Source organism: Oncorhynchus kisutch, linkage group LG22 (assembly GCF_002021735.2).
Source record: "Oncorhynchus kisutch isolate 150728-3 linkage group LG22, Okis_V2, whole genome shotgun sequence".
NCBI lineage: Eukaryota > Metazoa > Chordata > Actinopteri > Salmoniformes > Salmonidae > Oncorhynchus > Oncorhynchus kisutch.
Window position 1 is genome coordinate 4076508 of NC_034195.2, and position 14695 is coordinate 4091202.

At 41.6% G+C, this 14695-nt stretch overlaps 1 protein-coding gene across 6 annotated transcripts in view; it reads right to left on the minus strand.

Moving 5' to 3' along the window:
- Positions 1-14695, minus strand: part of LOC109867182 (ATP-binding cassette sub-family C member 8-like) — a 148089-nt gene that overhangs the window by 82339 nt on the left and 51055 nt on the right. For all 6 annotated transcript variants that reach the window (XM_031801713.1, XM_020456174.2, XM_031801715.1 and 3 more), the window contains exons 7-9: positions 10249-10437; positions 5644-5808; positions 4745-4900 (exon numbers count right to left, since the gene is read on the minus strand). In XM_031801713.1, coding sequence (XP_031657573.1) covers positions 4745-4900; positions 5644-5808; positions 10249-10437 — 510 coding nt within the window. The remainder of the gene's footprint in view (positions 1-4744; positions 4901-5643; positions 5809-10248; positions 10438-14695) is intronic.

Below are 14695 nucleotides of genomic sequence, written 5' to 3' on the forward strand. Positions count from 1 at the left end.
TTCGTCTCTCCCGAGCCCGTACGGGAGTTGTAGCGATGAGACAAGATAGCAGCTACTACAACAATTGGATACCACGAAATTGGGGAGAAAAAGGGCTAAAAAATCTTTTTTTAAGAATGCGAAGGTATCCTGCCTAAATGACTACTGCCCCGTAGCACTGATGTCGGTAGCCATGAAGCGCTTTGAAAGGCGGGTCATGGCTCACATCAACACCATCATCCTGGGAACCCTAGACCCACTACAATTCGCATACGGAATTTCTGATACATCAGAAAAGCAGAACTTAATATTTGGTACAGAAACATTTGTTTGCAATTACAGAGATCATACATTTCCTGTAGTTCTTGACCATGTTTGCACACGCTGCAGCGGGGATTTTGTCCCACTCCTCCATACAGACCTTCCCCAGATTCTTCAGGTTTCGGGGCTGTCGCTGGGCAATACGGACTTTCAGCTCCCTCCAAAGATTTTCTATTGGGTTCAGGTCTGGAGACTTGCTAGGCCACTCCAGGACCTTGAGATGCTTCTTACGGAGCCACTCCTTAGTTGCCCTGGCTGTGTGTTTCGGGTCGTTGTCATGCTGGAAGACCCAGCCACGACCCATTTTCAATGCCCTTACTGAGGGAAGGAGGTTGTTGGCCAAGATCTCGCGATACATGGCCCCATCCATCCTCCCCTCAATACGGTGCAGTCGCCCTGTCCCCTTTTGCAGAAAAGCATCCCCAAGAATGATGTTTCTACCTCCATGCTTCACGGTTGGGATGGTGTTCTTGGGGTTGTACTCATCCTTCTTCCTCCAAACACGGCGAGTGGAGTTTAGACCAAAAAGCTCTATTTTTGTCTCAGAGAGAGAATACGGCAGACAGAGTGGGAGGGTCGTCACACATCAGACCACATGGCATTCTCCCATTCCTCTTCTGGATCATCCAGATGGTCATTGGCAAACTTCAGACGGGCCTGGACATGCGCTGGCTTGAGCAGGGGGACCTTTTGTGCACTGCAGGATTTTAATCCATGACGGCGTAGTGTGTTACTAATGGTTTTCATTGAGACTGTGGTCCCAGCTCTCTTCAGGTCATTGACCAGGTCCTGCCGTGTAGTACTGGGCTGATCCCTCACCTTACTCACGATCATTGCTGCCCCACGAGGTGAGATCTTGCATGGAGCCCCAGAATAATTGCGCCAACAGTTGTTGCCTTCTCACCAAGCTGCATGTGTAGGTCTACAACATGTCCCTGACATCCTTGGAGAGCTCTTTGGTCTTGGCCATGGCGGAGAGTTTGGAATCTGATTGCTTGATTGTTTCTGTGGACGGGTGTTTTTTATACAGGTAACAAACTGAGATTAGGAGCACTCCCTTTATGAGTGTCGAAAGAGAAAGAGAAATCTTACCGATTGAGAGGGGTCAAATACTTATTTCCTCATTAAAATGAAAATCAATTTATAACATTTTTGACATGCGTTTTTCTGGATTTGTTTGTTATTATTCTGTCTCTCACTGTTAAACCTACCATTAAAATTATAATCTGATAATTTCTTTGTCAGTGGGCAAACGTACAAAATCAGCAGGGGATCAAATACTTTTTTGTACATTGGCTCGGTACCTCGTTATTGTTATGTAATTTTATTGTGTTACTTTTCATTTTATACTTTAGTTTATTTAGTAAATATTTTCTTAACTCTATTTCTTGAACTATGCATTTCACTGTAAGATCTACATCTGTGAAATTTGATTTGTTCACAAAGTTGACATCAGCAAACTGCTCACCCATATGATGCCATACCATCTGCCTGGTACAGTTGAAACCGGGATTCATCCGTGAAGAGCCATCGAAGGTGAGCATTTGCCAACTGAAGTCGGTTACGACACCAAACAACGCAGATGAGCTTCCCTTAGACGGTTTCTGACAGTTTGTGCAGAAATTCTTTGATTGTGCAAACCCACCGTTTCATCAGTTGTCCGGGTGGCTGGTCTAAGATGATCCTGCAGGTGAAGAAGCCGGATGTGGAGGTCCTGGGCTTGTGTGGTTACACGTGACCTGTGGTTGTGAGGTCGGTCGGATGTACTGCCAAATTCTCTAAAACAATGTTGGAGGGGGCTTATGGTAGAGAAATTAACATTCAATTGTCTGGCAACAGCTCTGGTGGACAGTCCTGCAGTCAGCATGCCAATTGCACGGTCCCTCAAAACTTGAGACATCTGTAGCATTGCGTTGTGTGACATAACTGCACATTTTAGAGTGGCCTTTAGTTGTCCCCAGCACAAGGTGCACCTGTGTAATGATCATGCTGTTTAATCAGCTTCTTGATATGCCACACCTGTCAGGTGGATGGATGTATTATCTTGGCAAAGGAGAAATGCTCACTAACAGGGATGTAAACAAATTTGTGGACAAAATTTGAGAAAAATAAGCTTTTTGTGCCTATAGAACATTTCTGGGATCTTTTATTTCAGCTCATGAAACATGAGACCAACACTTTACATGTTGCGTTTATATTTTTGTGTGTTTTCCCCAAACACCTTCCTTTCATTTCCATGTATAGATTTAGAGATGGGCTATGAGAGATCATCACTCCTTAACATTAATGATACATGCCATGGAGCATAAACCTGAAGGTCACACTGTTCTAATATACAGTATGCCATACATTTATTTCAAATCCATAGGGCTTCTCCTTTTCTGCCCATCTGTCTTTTCTACCCTTGTGACTCATATCCTGCCTTTGATATAGTAGATTAGACTAGAATACACTGTAATGGAAAACGGTCATTTATACTGTAATTTTGGATGTTATCAACAGTAAAATACTGTGAAACAGTTTACTGCAGCATACTGTAAATTATGGTACATTGTGGGAAGATTTGTGGACGGGGAAATAATTGATATATTTCGAATGATTCTGCAAGTCCATCCGACAGAATACAGTACCGTACTGTATTTTTAGAGTTCCAAAAACCTTTTGACCACCCTGTAAAAAAAAATCCTGTCAATTATGTTCACAGAATGCCTTCTCTGTAGCATATTTTGGCCCACTTTTGATCTCTTCATGTTGGCCATCTTCTCATGCTGTTTTCTATCTAAAAATGATTATCAATACCTTGCTCTTGTTATAGCTTTTAGAAATATACAGTATATTATCGGTAAACCTTACAGTAATGTACTGTTAAACTAAAGTTTATTTGGAATTTACGGAAAGATACTGTACCTTGATTTACAGTAACTTACAGGTAACTAACTGGCTGCCGGTAAGTTACTGTAAAAACAACAGATTTGATATTGAGGGTGCATGGTATTGTTGTTGCTGGTGTAATGGTTTTCCTCCTCTTTGTCTGAAGAGGAGAGGCGAGAAGGATCGGAGGACCAATATGCGGCGTGGTAAGTGTCCAGGGTTGTTTATTTAAACACATAAACTGAACCCTCCAAAAACAATAAACGTAACGTGAATAACCAAAACCGAAAACAGGTCGGTGTGGTGTAAAACACAGACACGGAAACAATCACCCACAAAACAACAGTGAAAACCCAGGCTACCTAAGTATGATTCTCAATCAGAGACAACTAACGACACCTGCCTCTGATTGAGAACCATACTAGGCCGAACACAGAAAAACAACCTAGACACACAAAACATAGAATGCCCACCCACCCGCACGTCCTGACCAAGTAAAACAAACAATTAACACAATAACTAGGGTCAGGAGACTAGAACCAAACAGAATATACCCAGATAGAATATAATGAAATACTGGAGACTAGAACCAAACAGAATATACCCAGATAGAATATAATGAAATACTGGAGACTAGAACCAAACAGAATATACCCAGATAGAATATAATGAAATACTGGAGACTAGAACCAAACAGTATATACCCAGATAGAATATAATGAAATACTGGAGACTAGAACCAAACAGAATATACCCAGATAGAATATAATGAAATACTGGAGACTAGAACCAAACAGAATATACCCAGATAGAATATAATGAAATACTGGAGACTAGAACCAAACAGAATATACCCAGATAGAATATAATGAAATACTGGAGACTAGAACCAAACAGAATATACCCAGATAGAATATAATGAAATACTGGAGACTAGAACCAAACAGAATATACCCAGATAGAATATAATGAAATACTGGAGACTAGAACCAAACAGAATATACCCAGATAGAATATAATGAAATACTGGAGACTAGAACCAAACAGAATATACCCAGATAGAATATAATGAAATACTGGAGACTAGAACCAAACAGAATATACCCAGATAGAATATAATGAAATACTGGAGACTAGAACCAAACAGAATATACCCAGATAGAATATAATGAAATACTGGAGACTAGAACCAAACAGAATATACCCAGATAGAATATAATGAAATACTGGAGACTAGAACCAAACAGAATATTCCCAGATAGAATATAATGAAATACTGGAGACTAGAACCAAACAGAATATACCCAGATAGAATATAATGAAATACTGGAGACTAGAACCAAACAGAATATACCCAGATAGAATATAATGAAATACTGGAGACTAGAACCAAACAGAATATACCCAGATAGAATATAATGAAATACTGGAGACTAGAACCAAACAGAATATACCCAGATAGAATATAATGAAATACTGGAGACTAGAACCAAACAGAATATACCCAGATAGAATATAATGAAATACAGCTGAATAGAACCTAAGCAAGGACAGGAGAACAGAATAGTGTTACCTGGACTGGCATGGCCCACAGGTTGGGACAGAGGAAGAAGAACCACATGAGCTGGTTGGTATCTATGGCTACCAGGTTGCAGATCTGTCCAACTGTCAGTTCTCCCATGGACATGTTGGAGGTGCACAGCCGCATGATCTTGTTGTAGATCTTAGTCTGGAAGGAGAAGTCAGTCAGACACATCATAGGGAAACAGATCAAAAGAACGCTCCACCCTCACAAACCTGTAATATAGTTACCAGAGGACCTCGCCTTACTATATCTCACCTTACATGTGATGTAGTTTGGCTGCTCTCATTCTTAGTCCCCCCCCCCCTGCTATACATGTATAATAATGGCAACATAATGGACAATCTACAGGTAAAATAAAAGAAACACTTTCACACAGTCAATTATTTTTTGTCTTTACCTTTTATTTAACTAGTTAGTTAGGAATAAATTCTCATTTACAACGATGGTCTACCCTAAATGTGGGATTAAAACAGGTGCTTCCAAACAGGTGTGGTTCCTGAGTTAATTAACCAATGAACATCTCATCATGCTTAGGGCCTTGTATAAAAATGCCCAATTGCCCATTATTTTGGCTACCATGGCTCGAAGAGATTTCAGTGACTTTGAAAGAGGGGACTCGAAGGGTGTTTTAATAAAGTGTGTGTGTCAGTCAGTCACCAGATCTCAACCCAATTGAACACCTACGGGAGATTCTGGAGCGGCGCCTGAGACGGCGTTATCCACCACCATCAACAAAACGCCAAATTATGGGATTCCTCGTGGAAGAATAAGGGGCAGAATGTCTTCACACAAATCTCCACGGACATCAACGTGGGCTGTATGTGAAAGTTTGCAGAGAGCATTTTTGCGTAGTGGTCCCTACTGTGAATAGGCCTACAGTACAGTACCTGTATAGCCCCTCGTAAGTTGATGCCCGTCTCGATGGCCACATAATACGAGGCCTGGAGGAAGGTTCTCTGCAGGATCAGGGCAAAGAACAGCAGCACGGCCAGCACGTATGCATTCGCCAAGAACTCTTGAGAGGAGATAAAGTAGACCCCCAGCAGCTTTATCTGAAAGCAAAGCGAGAGAGACACAAACATGGACCCAGTCAGTCAGCACCCCCTCCCCCAGTCAATATCCTACTCACATAGACAGGAGCTGCCTGCTGGGAGGGCAACAGATCAAAGAAAACACATACGGCGAGTATGACTGCGACTGTCATGACAAGAGCAAAATCTCTCAAAGAGAATATGCACATCAGAGGGGAAAATGGTTTGATTTTCTATAAGGAAATTACATGAATTCCTACCCCGTTGAGAAAAAGAACTCCCAGACATTCCCTAAGATGATCAATGAACGATCTACTTAAAAGTAATCCGCTGTACCTTTCTTATCGAACACTCTTGATCATGCCAGCTATTCTTGGCACACTCACCCTCTTTCTGGCTGTACTGTAATGATGATGGATGTCTTTAGAGTCATTCAGTTCTCCCAGTGAATCACACCAAGGTTGGGGTCATACTGTATCAAATCCACTATTTTAAGGATGTTCAATCAATGACAGAAGTCATCCTTCAGATGCTGTCCCTAGACTGGGATTATGCAGTCAAGGCTCTCAGGTGAGAAAGATATATTTGTTCTCATATCTCTGAGGAGCCATTAAAACTAGGACAGGTAATACGTCATTCTAGCTTAGATATAATTTGGCAAGTCTCTTTCTCACACTCTCTCCCTCTTCCCTGTCTCTCTCGCTCTCTTTCTTGCCGTCTCTCCCTCTCTCTTTCACACACTCACACAGAGACATTTCACAATTTCTTTAATGGTACACAGTCAACTCCTGTCCTAAATGTATGTCAATTGAATGCAAATGAAAACGTTGTTTGAGTACGCTGCCCAAGTTCCAGCTTTCCATTTCTCTCTGGACATCTGGACGCTCCACATTCACAACAAGTTATTGAGAAGTTCCAAGCCATTGCATCTCTCAATAGTTGACTACACCTCCTTTTCTTGTCAGCCTACAGTCTCATGGCACAATTTTTTAGCTCGACAGCACTCTGTAATCTCTTCCAGGGGCGACTATTTCAGTCTAACCTCGGCCCAAACACAATGTCGAGATGGAGCCAGAGCCAGAAAAGAACGCTGTTTGCCTTCTATGAGTGTCTACAGATAACAGGTCCACCCCACTGTTTCCAAATCATCTCCTCTTATAGATATTCAGTTTCGTAACCTCTGACAAAATCACAAAATACCTTTTATTTCGGAAGAAGGCATTTACCTTCTGCTTTCTACACGTAGCTACAGAACTGTTACTGAGGCAAATCAGCAATGTTCCATTACGCAACTCTGTGACTTTCAAACAACAAATGGAGGATCTATTATTACAGCAGGAGAGGAGATCTGACAGATGCGTCCATTTCCTGTCTGCTCTGAGTGGAATATGAGAGTTTGAGACAGACCGACAGACAGAAAGCAGCATGGTGAGGTCGCCAGTCATTAGCCTCATAAATACTAAATGAGGAGTTCACCTTTGAGGATAAGTGTGTCCTCCTTTTGGAGGACCTGACCTTTAAAAGAAACGGGAGATCAAGTGTGTGTGTGTGTGTGTGTGTGTGTGTGTGTGTGTATGTGTATGTGTGTGTGCGTGCGTGCACCTACAGTTGAAGTCAGAAGTTTACATACACTTAGGTTGGAGTCATTAAAACTCGCTTTTCAACAACTCCACAAATTTCTTGTTAACAAAATATAGTTTTGGCAAGTCGGTTAGGACATCTACTTTGTGCATGAGTAAGTAATTTTTCCAACAATTGTTTACAGACAGATTATTTCACTTATAATTCACTGTATCACAATTCCAGTGGGTCCGAAATCAGCCAATACCCCAGAAAGAAAATTGTAGACCTCCACAAGTTTAGTTCATCCTTGGGAGCAATTTCCAAACGCCTGCAGGTACCACGTTCATCTGTACAAACAATAGTACGCAAGTATAAACACCATGGGACCATGGAGCCGTCATACCACTCAGGAAGGAGACGCATTTTGTCTCCTAGAGAGGAACGTACTTTAGTGCGAAAAGTGCAAATCAATCCCAAAACAACAGTAAAGGACCTTGTGAAGATGCTGGAGGAAACAGGTACTAAAGTATCTATATCAACAGTAAAACAAGTCCTATAGTGACATAACCTGAAAGGCCGCTCAACAAGGAAGAAGCCACTGCTCCAAAGCCACCATAAAAAAAGCCAGACTACGGTTTGCAAATGCACATGGGGACAAAGATCATACTTTTTGGAGAAATGTCCTCTGGTCTGATGAAACAAAAATAGAACTATTTGGTCATAATGACCATCGTTATGTTTGGAGGAAAAAGGGTGAGGCTTGCAAGCCAAAGCACACGATCCCAACCGTGAAACACAGGGGTGGCAGTATCATTTTCACTTCACAAAATAGATGGCATCATGAGGTAGGAAAATTATGTGGATATATTGAAGCAGCATCTTAAGACATCAGTTAAAGCTTGGTCGCAAATGGGTCTTCCAAATGGACAATGACCCCAAGCATACTTCCAAAGTTGTGGCAAAATTCCTTAAGGACAACAAAGTCAAGGTATTGGAGTGGCCATCACAAAGCCCTGACCTCAATCCTATAGAAAATCCGTGGGCAGAACTGAAAAAAGCGTGTGCGATCAAGGTGGCCTACAAACCTGACTCCGTTACACCAGCTCTGTCGGGAGGAATGGGCCAAAATTCACCCAATTTATTGTGGGAAGCTGGTGGAAGGCTACCCGAAACATTTGACTCAAGTTAAACAATTTAAAGGCAATGCTACCAAATACTAATTGAGTATGTAAACTTCTGACCCACTGGGAATGTGATGAAAGAAATAAAAGCTGAAATAAATCATTCTCTCAACTATTATTCTGACATTTCACATTCTTAAAATAAAGTGGTGATCCTAATTGACCTAAGACAGGGAATTTTTACTTGGATTAAATGTCAGGAATTGTGAAAAACTGAGTTTAAATGTATTTGGCGAAGGTGTATGTAAACCTCCCACTTCAACTGTATGTGTGTCCTTGCCCATCAGTGTTTGCAGGGATGGGCAAAAATGACAAATATAGATACACAGTAGCAATGTATCAAAATAAAGTACAAAATACTTATATTTTCAAACAAAACAAGTAGCCGGCACAAACAAAACAAGTAGCCGGCACAAACAAAACAAGTAGCCGGCACAAACAAAACAAGTAGCCTGGCACAAACAAAACAAGTAGCCGGCACAAACAAAACAAGTAGCCGGGCACAAACAAAACAAGTAGCCGGCACAAACAAAACAAGTAGCCGGCACAAACAAAACAAGTAGCCAGGCACAAACAAAACAAGTAGCCAGGCACAAACAAAACAAGTAGCCGGCACAAACAAAACAAGTAGCCAGGCACAAACAAAACAAGTAGCCGGGCACAAACAAAACAAGTAGCCGGCACAAACAAACAAGTAGCCGGCACAAACAAAACAAGTAGCCGGCACAAACAAAACAAGTAGCCGGGCACAAACAAAACAAGTAGCCGGCACAAACAAAACAAGTAGCCGGCACAAACAAAACAAGTAGCCGGCACAAACAAAACAAGTAGCCGGCACAAACAAAACAAGTAGCCGGCACAAACAAAACAAGTAGCCGGCACAAACAAAACAAGTAGCCGGGCACAAACAAAACAAGTAGCCGGCACAAACAAAACAAGTAGCCGGCACAAACAAAACAAGTAGCCGGGCACAAACAAAACAAGTAGCCGGCACAAACAAAACAAGTAGCCGGGCACAAACAAAACAAGTAGCCGGGCACAAACAAAACAAGTAGCCGGCACAAACAAAACAAGTAGCCGGGCACAAACAAAACAAGTAGCCGGCACAAACAAAACAAGTAGCCGGCACAAACAAAACAACCTTCTCAGTAACGGTTACAAAAAGGTTTTACTTGCTATGACTGTGATATGTTGTTGTTTAACTACCTTAGTTGAGAAAGTAAATGACCAAAATGTAAAAGTTTATGTGAAAATGAATATACTGGGTGGAGCTCATTAGAATAATACTAAGCAGGTGACATCGTGACATTCACGGACTTTCATTACTTTCACGGACCAAAACATTTATTTACTTTAAAAACGGAGCATTTTCTTAATTCAAACAGACCCCCTGCAACTGGATACTGACATTTAATGAGACTCCTGTTTCCACAAATCGAGGTATCGCCAATATCAGGTTAGTTGAAAAACCTCTGGCAACATTTTGAAGCCACACCTGTAACTACCGGTATAATGGTCAGATTTGGGGCGGATGGATCACATTATCTGGTGTTAGAATCTGTAGCTACCTCTGACCCATCGATCTGACGTCCAAACTTTCTTGATTAGCTAACATTGATTGATTTACTTTGCTTTCTTACATTTCTTGATGTATACACAATTCAGCTTTTAGCTGCCATGTATATAAATATATATATAATAAATCATATATTCTCACCGGGGGCTGTATGGTGCGATTCTCCTTGCTGATGTGGTGGACGATGCCAGAGATACAGAGAGGCCCAGCGAAGCCCAGCAGGTCAGCCAGGAAGCGAAAGGTGATGCTGATGATGAGAGGACGTCCAAACGCCTGGCATAGGGCCCTCCAGATCCACTTAGGGTCCTGCGGCATGGAGCCCAGAGGCCTCTGCAAGGGGACGAACATCATGATTACAGTATATCAGGCCAGTTGGCCAGTGTTAACTAGAGTTGATATTTCTTGTGTTGATTCAGGTGTTAACTGAACAGTGGAAGTGTTAAATTAACACACATTGGCCAGTGTTAATAACCATTGTTATATTTCACAGTGTGCTCCATTGTTCTAACTGTTTGTTTCAATATCTAGTATTTTTATTAATCTTATGCTACTCAAATATAAATAGTGTAGAACATTTTTATCCAAATTGGTTACTTGCTACACTCAGGCTGGATTCCAATAGGAATTACACTTCACTTTGCAAGCCATCATACTGTGGATATCCCCACTCAGGCTGGATTTCAATAGGAATTACACTTCACTTTGCAAGCCATCATACTGTGGATATCCCCACTCAGGCTGGATTCCAATAGGAATTACACTTCACTTTGCAAGCCATCATACTGTGGATATCCCCACTCAGGCTGGATTCCAATAGGAATTACACTTCACTTTGCAAGCCATCATACTGTGGATATCCCCACTCAGGCTGGATTCCAATAGGAATTACACTTCACTTTGCAAGCCATCATACTGTGGATATCCCCACTCAGGCTGGATTCCAATAGGAATTACACTTCACTTTGCAAGCCATCATACTGTGAATATCTCCACTCTGGCTGGATTCCAATAGGAATTACACTTCACTTTGCAAGCCATCATACTGTGGATATCCCCACTCAGGCTGGATTCCAATAGGAATTACACTTCACTTTGCAAGCCATCATACTGTGAATATCTCCACTCTGGCTGGATTCCAATAGGAATTACACTTCACTTTGCAAGCCATCATAATGTGACTTGCAGGCCTGAAAACAATGAGGTTGGGGGCACTGTATTAGGGTTAAAACTAGGCCCTCAATATAAGGTTGTATTAACTAATTGTATTGTGTTGAAGAATACAATTTAAATCATAATGGATTTGCTTATAATCTCACTTGGTGAAGGCAACAGGACAAAGAAAATTGACTGCAACAACCATTTCTCTGTCACTAACAAACACAATCATGGGTGGTAACTACAATTGATCAGAAAGGCAAGGCACGCTGTGAAATTTACAAATAAGGCTTTACACTAAGCAGTGTGTTCATTTTATACTGAAATTTGTGGACCCATATTGACACCGGACCGGTGTTGATTTAGCACTGGAGAATTTGCTGTGCAAGATTCAAGTAAAGTGCTATCTAAGTTCCTATTAAGGAATCGGAATACATTTCTGCTGTATTGCAGCGGGTCTCACGGTCAGTTCTTTCTAAAAAAACAGAAAAACTAGGTCACACATCACAAGGCTGTTAACATGACATGAAAAGGTAATTGGCCCGGGGAAAAAACAACAACTGCATACCCAATTTGATCAGGAGCAGTGCACCAGCCACACACACACAAAAAAAAAACTACAGAACTAGGACAAGCATGGAACCCCTGCTGGCTCGCTGTTTCTGTTGCATCTTGGGATTCAGTGTTTAACGAGGGAAGAAGAAGAAGAGCGCAGTTCTCGTGCTTCTCATCTCAGTGGTTCCCTAGTAATGATGTCCTCCCAGTTCTGCCATCTCATGAGTTCAGTTGTTATCCTAGGATACTGTGACCTCACAGAAGAGATTAGCTCAGATCCTTCAATACCACCAGCATTCAGGCACTTGTGTGCAGTCAAAATGTTTGCCTGATCTCAATATTATATATACCCTCCATGTATACTGTATGAAGGATAAATATTCAGAGGCCAAACATTTTTGTATGTTAAACTATTTATTGTAGTTATACCCCTGCCGCTGACAATGCGTTGTGTGATGTTTACACATTTAGAGTTTGTGATGATCAGAGAGAGTGGCTGGCTACTCTGGCTAGAGTAGTAAACAAGCCACAGCCTCTCGGTCTGTGTGTGCGCATGTGCACGTGTGTGAGTCCTGGCTTTCCCACTCCTCTCTAGGGGGTGAAGGTCCTGGCTTGGAGGCAGCCTCTGGTCAGGCTTTTTGATGTAGAGAGCACAGGGGCAGATGCATAAATAAACAAATAAACCAAATTTGGTTCTTCCTGACTTCCGAAAATGACCTTGGTGTGTGTGACTTTCCTGTTTCATGGACACAAATGTGCACGTCACGTCCCAAGCCATTCATGTGTTCTAGCTCATTTAGGATTTGTCACTACACACTAACTGTCATAATCAGACCCTATGGCCATTTTCCCTTGGGCCCCATCTCAGCCAAATCCAAATATGTATTTATGCATATATGGTTTCTAGTTTGACAGCAACAAACAGATGTTTGGTTCACACCCTAGTGATGTACTGTAGTGTAAATACCCATATGCTTGTTTTAACCCTGCACTTGTTTCAAACCACCCCAGAGCGACTTACAAGTAGTGCATTCATCTTATGATAGCTAGGTGAGACAACACATCCCAATCGTATAAAATACATTTCCCATCAACAAAGTAAGAGACCAGAGGTGGTGAGACCAGAGGTGGTGGAGTGGAGTGCTCAGGATGGGATGTAGGGTTTGAGCATAAGCTGAAGTTAAGAAGGTGCAGAGTAGCAGGGTGACATGGGAGAACTTGGGAAGTTTGAACACCAGGCGGGCTGCGGCATTCTGGATAAATTGCAGGGGTATGATGGCACACACGGGGAGCCCAGCCAACAGAGTGTTGCAGTAGTCTAGACGAGAGATTACAAGTGCCTGGATTAGGACCTGCTCCGCATCTTGTGTGAGGAAAGGTCATCCTCTACGGATGTTGTAGAGCATAAACCTGCAGGAGCGAGTCACTGATGTTTGCAGAGAACGACAGGGTGTTGTCCAGGGTCAAGAAGACGGTTCAGAGAGAGATAGCGAGAGAGTTGGTCAGACGTGGTTCTTTCAGTGAGACACAACACGTGGCAGGGGACAGGGGTCAAGGATCAAAGGTCACAACAGAGTCAGGGTTTTCCAGTGCACACTGGACTCCGAGGTCAATGAGACAGTCCGGGCTGCTTGTGAATCCGCACCCCACGTCCTTCCAGGAGGAGAGAAGGATTAAAGAGATGGAAAGATGAAGTAGAGAGATGGAAGGGAAAAGAAGACTAAAAGATTAAGAGGAGCAAGGTCATTATCATTCTACTGTGAACACTGCGACTTTTTGACCCCTCACAGGGTGAAAGAACTCGACTTTTCATGGGAAGAAAGTGGGAAGTGTGTGTGTGTGTGTGTGTGTGTGTGGTGACTGGGTTTGTCCCTCTGCTACTCTGTGTGATGATTAAAGTCTCAAGTTTCACATATTCACGGTTGTGTCAAATCAACATATAAGCAAAATAACATTATTTAGCCTGCAGAGTTACCAGACATGGCTTGGGATGTTACATGATCTTATTTCCTGTGAAACTGGACAGTAACACACAGTAAGGGAACCGGAACGGCGGATGTGTGTGAGTGTGTGGGGGGATAGATATATATATATATATATCAGTTCAGTGTTAACTAGAAAAGACAATCATCTATTTGGAAATCCATCTCAGTTTTACGGATGCATGTCAAATCCCCACAGGCCATTGGAGAACAGAGTTGATTTGTATAGAGAACAAGTCAAATCGATGCTTTTTAGTTACTCCTATTGACATTTTATTGAAACAATCCAACTGGGCAAGCTGCATTGACGCAACCTAACAAAATGCAATCCAAACAGAATATGTCATGCTTCAAAAGAAAGATGAATATCAACCAAAACATCCATTCTTATATAAACACTTAACACTGTATTTATTTGTCAGTGTGTGGAACATCCAAGCTAATCCCTGCACTGTAAAAAAATATATATATATATTGTAATATATACTGGAATATTTGGTACCGTTGTTTTACGGTAACTAACAGGTAACTGGCTGCCAGTAGTTACTGTAATATCCGAGCAATGACAAACAGTACATTACTGTAACATTTACTGTATAATACTGTAAAAGTAAATTCTACTGTAATTGTAATTAATTCATTTAATTCATTGAGGGGAGGTGGGGTTTGCATTTTACAGTATTTTACTGTAATTACATGGGATTGGTGCAAGCAGGTTGGCTGCTAGGTTATGTATTTTCATTTTACAGCAAATCAAATATATACACTACGGTTCAAAAGTTTGGGGTCAATTAGAAATGTTCTGGTTTTTGAAAGTAAAGCACATTTTTTGTCCATTAAAATAAAATAAAATAGATCAGAAATACAGTGTAGACATGGTTAATGATGTAAATGAC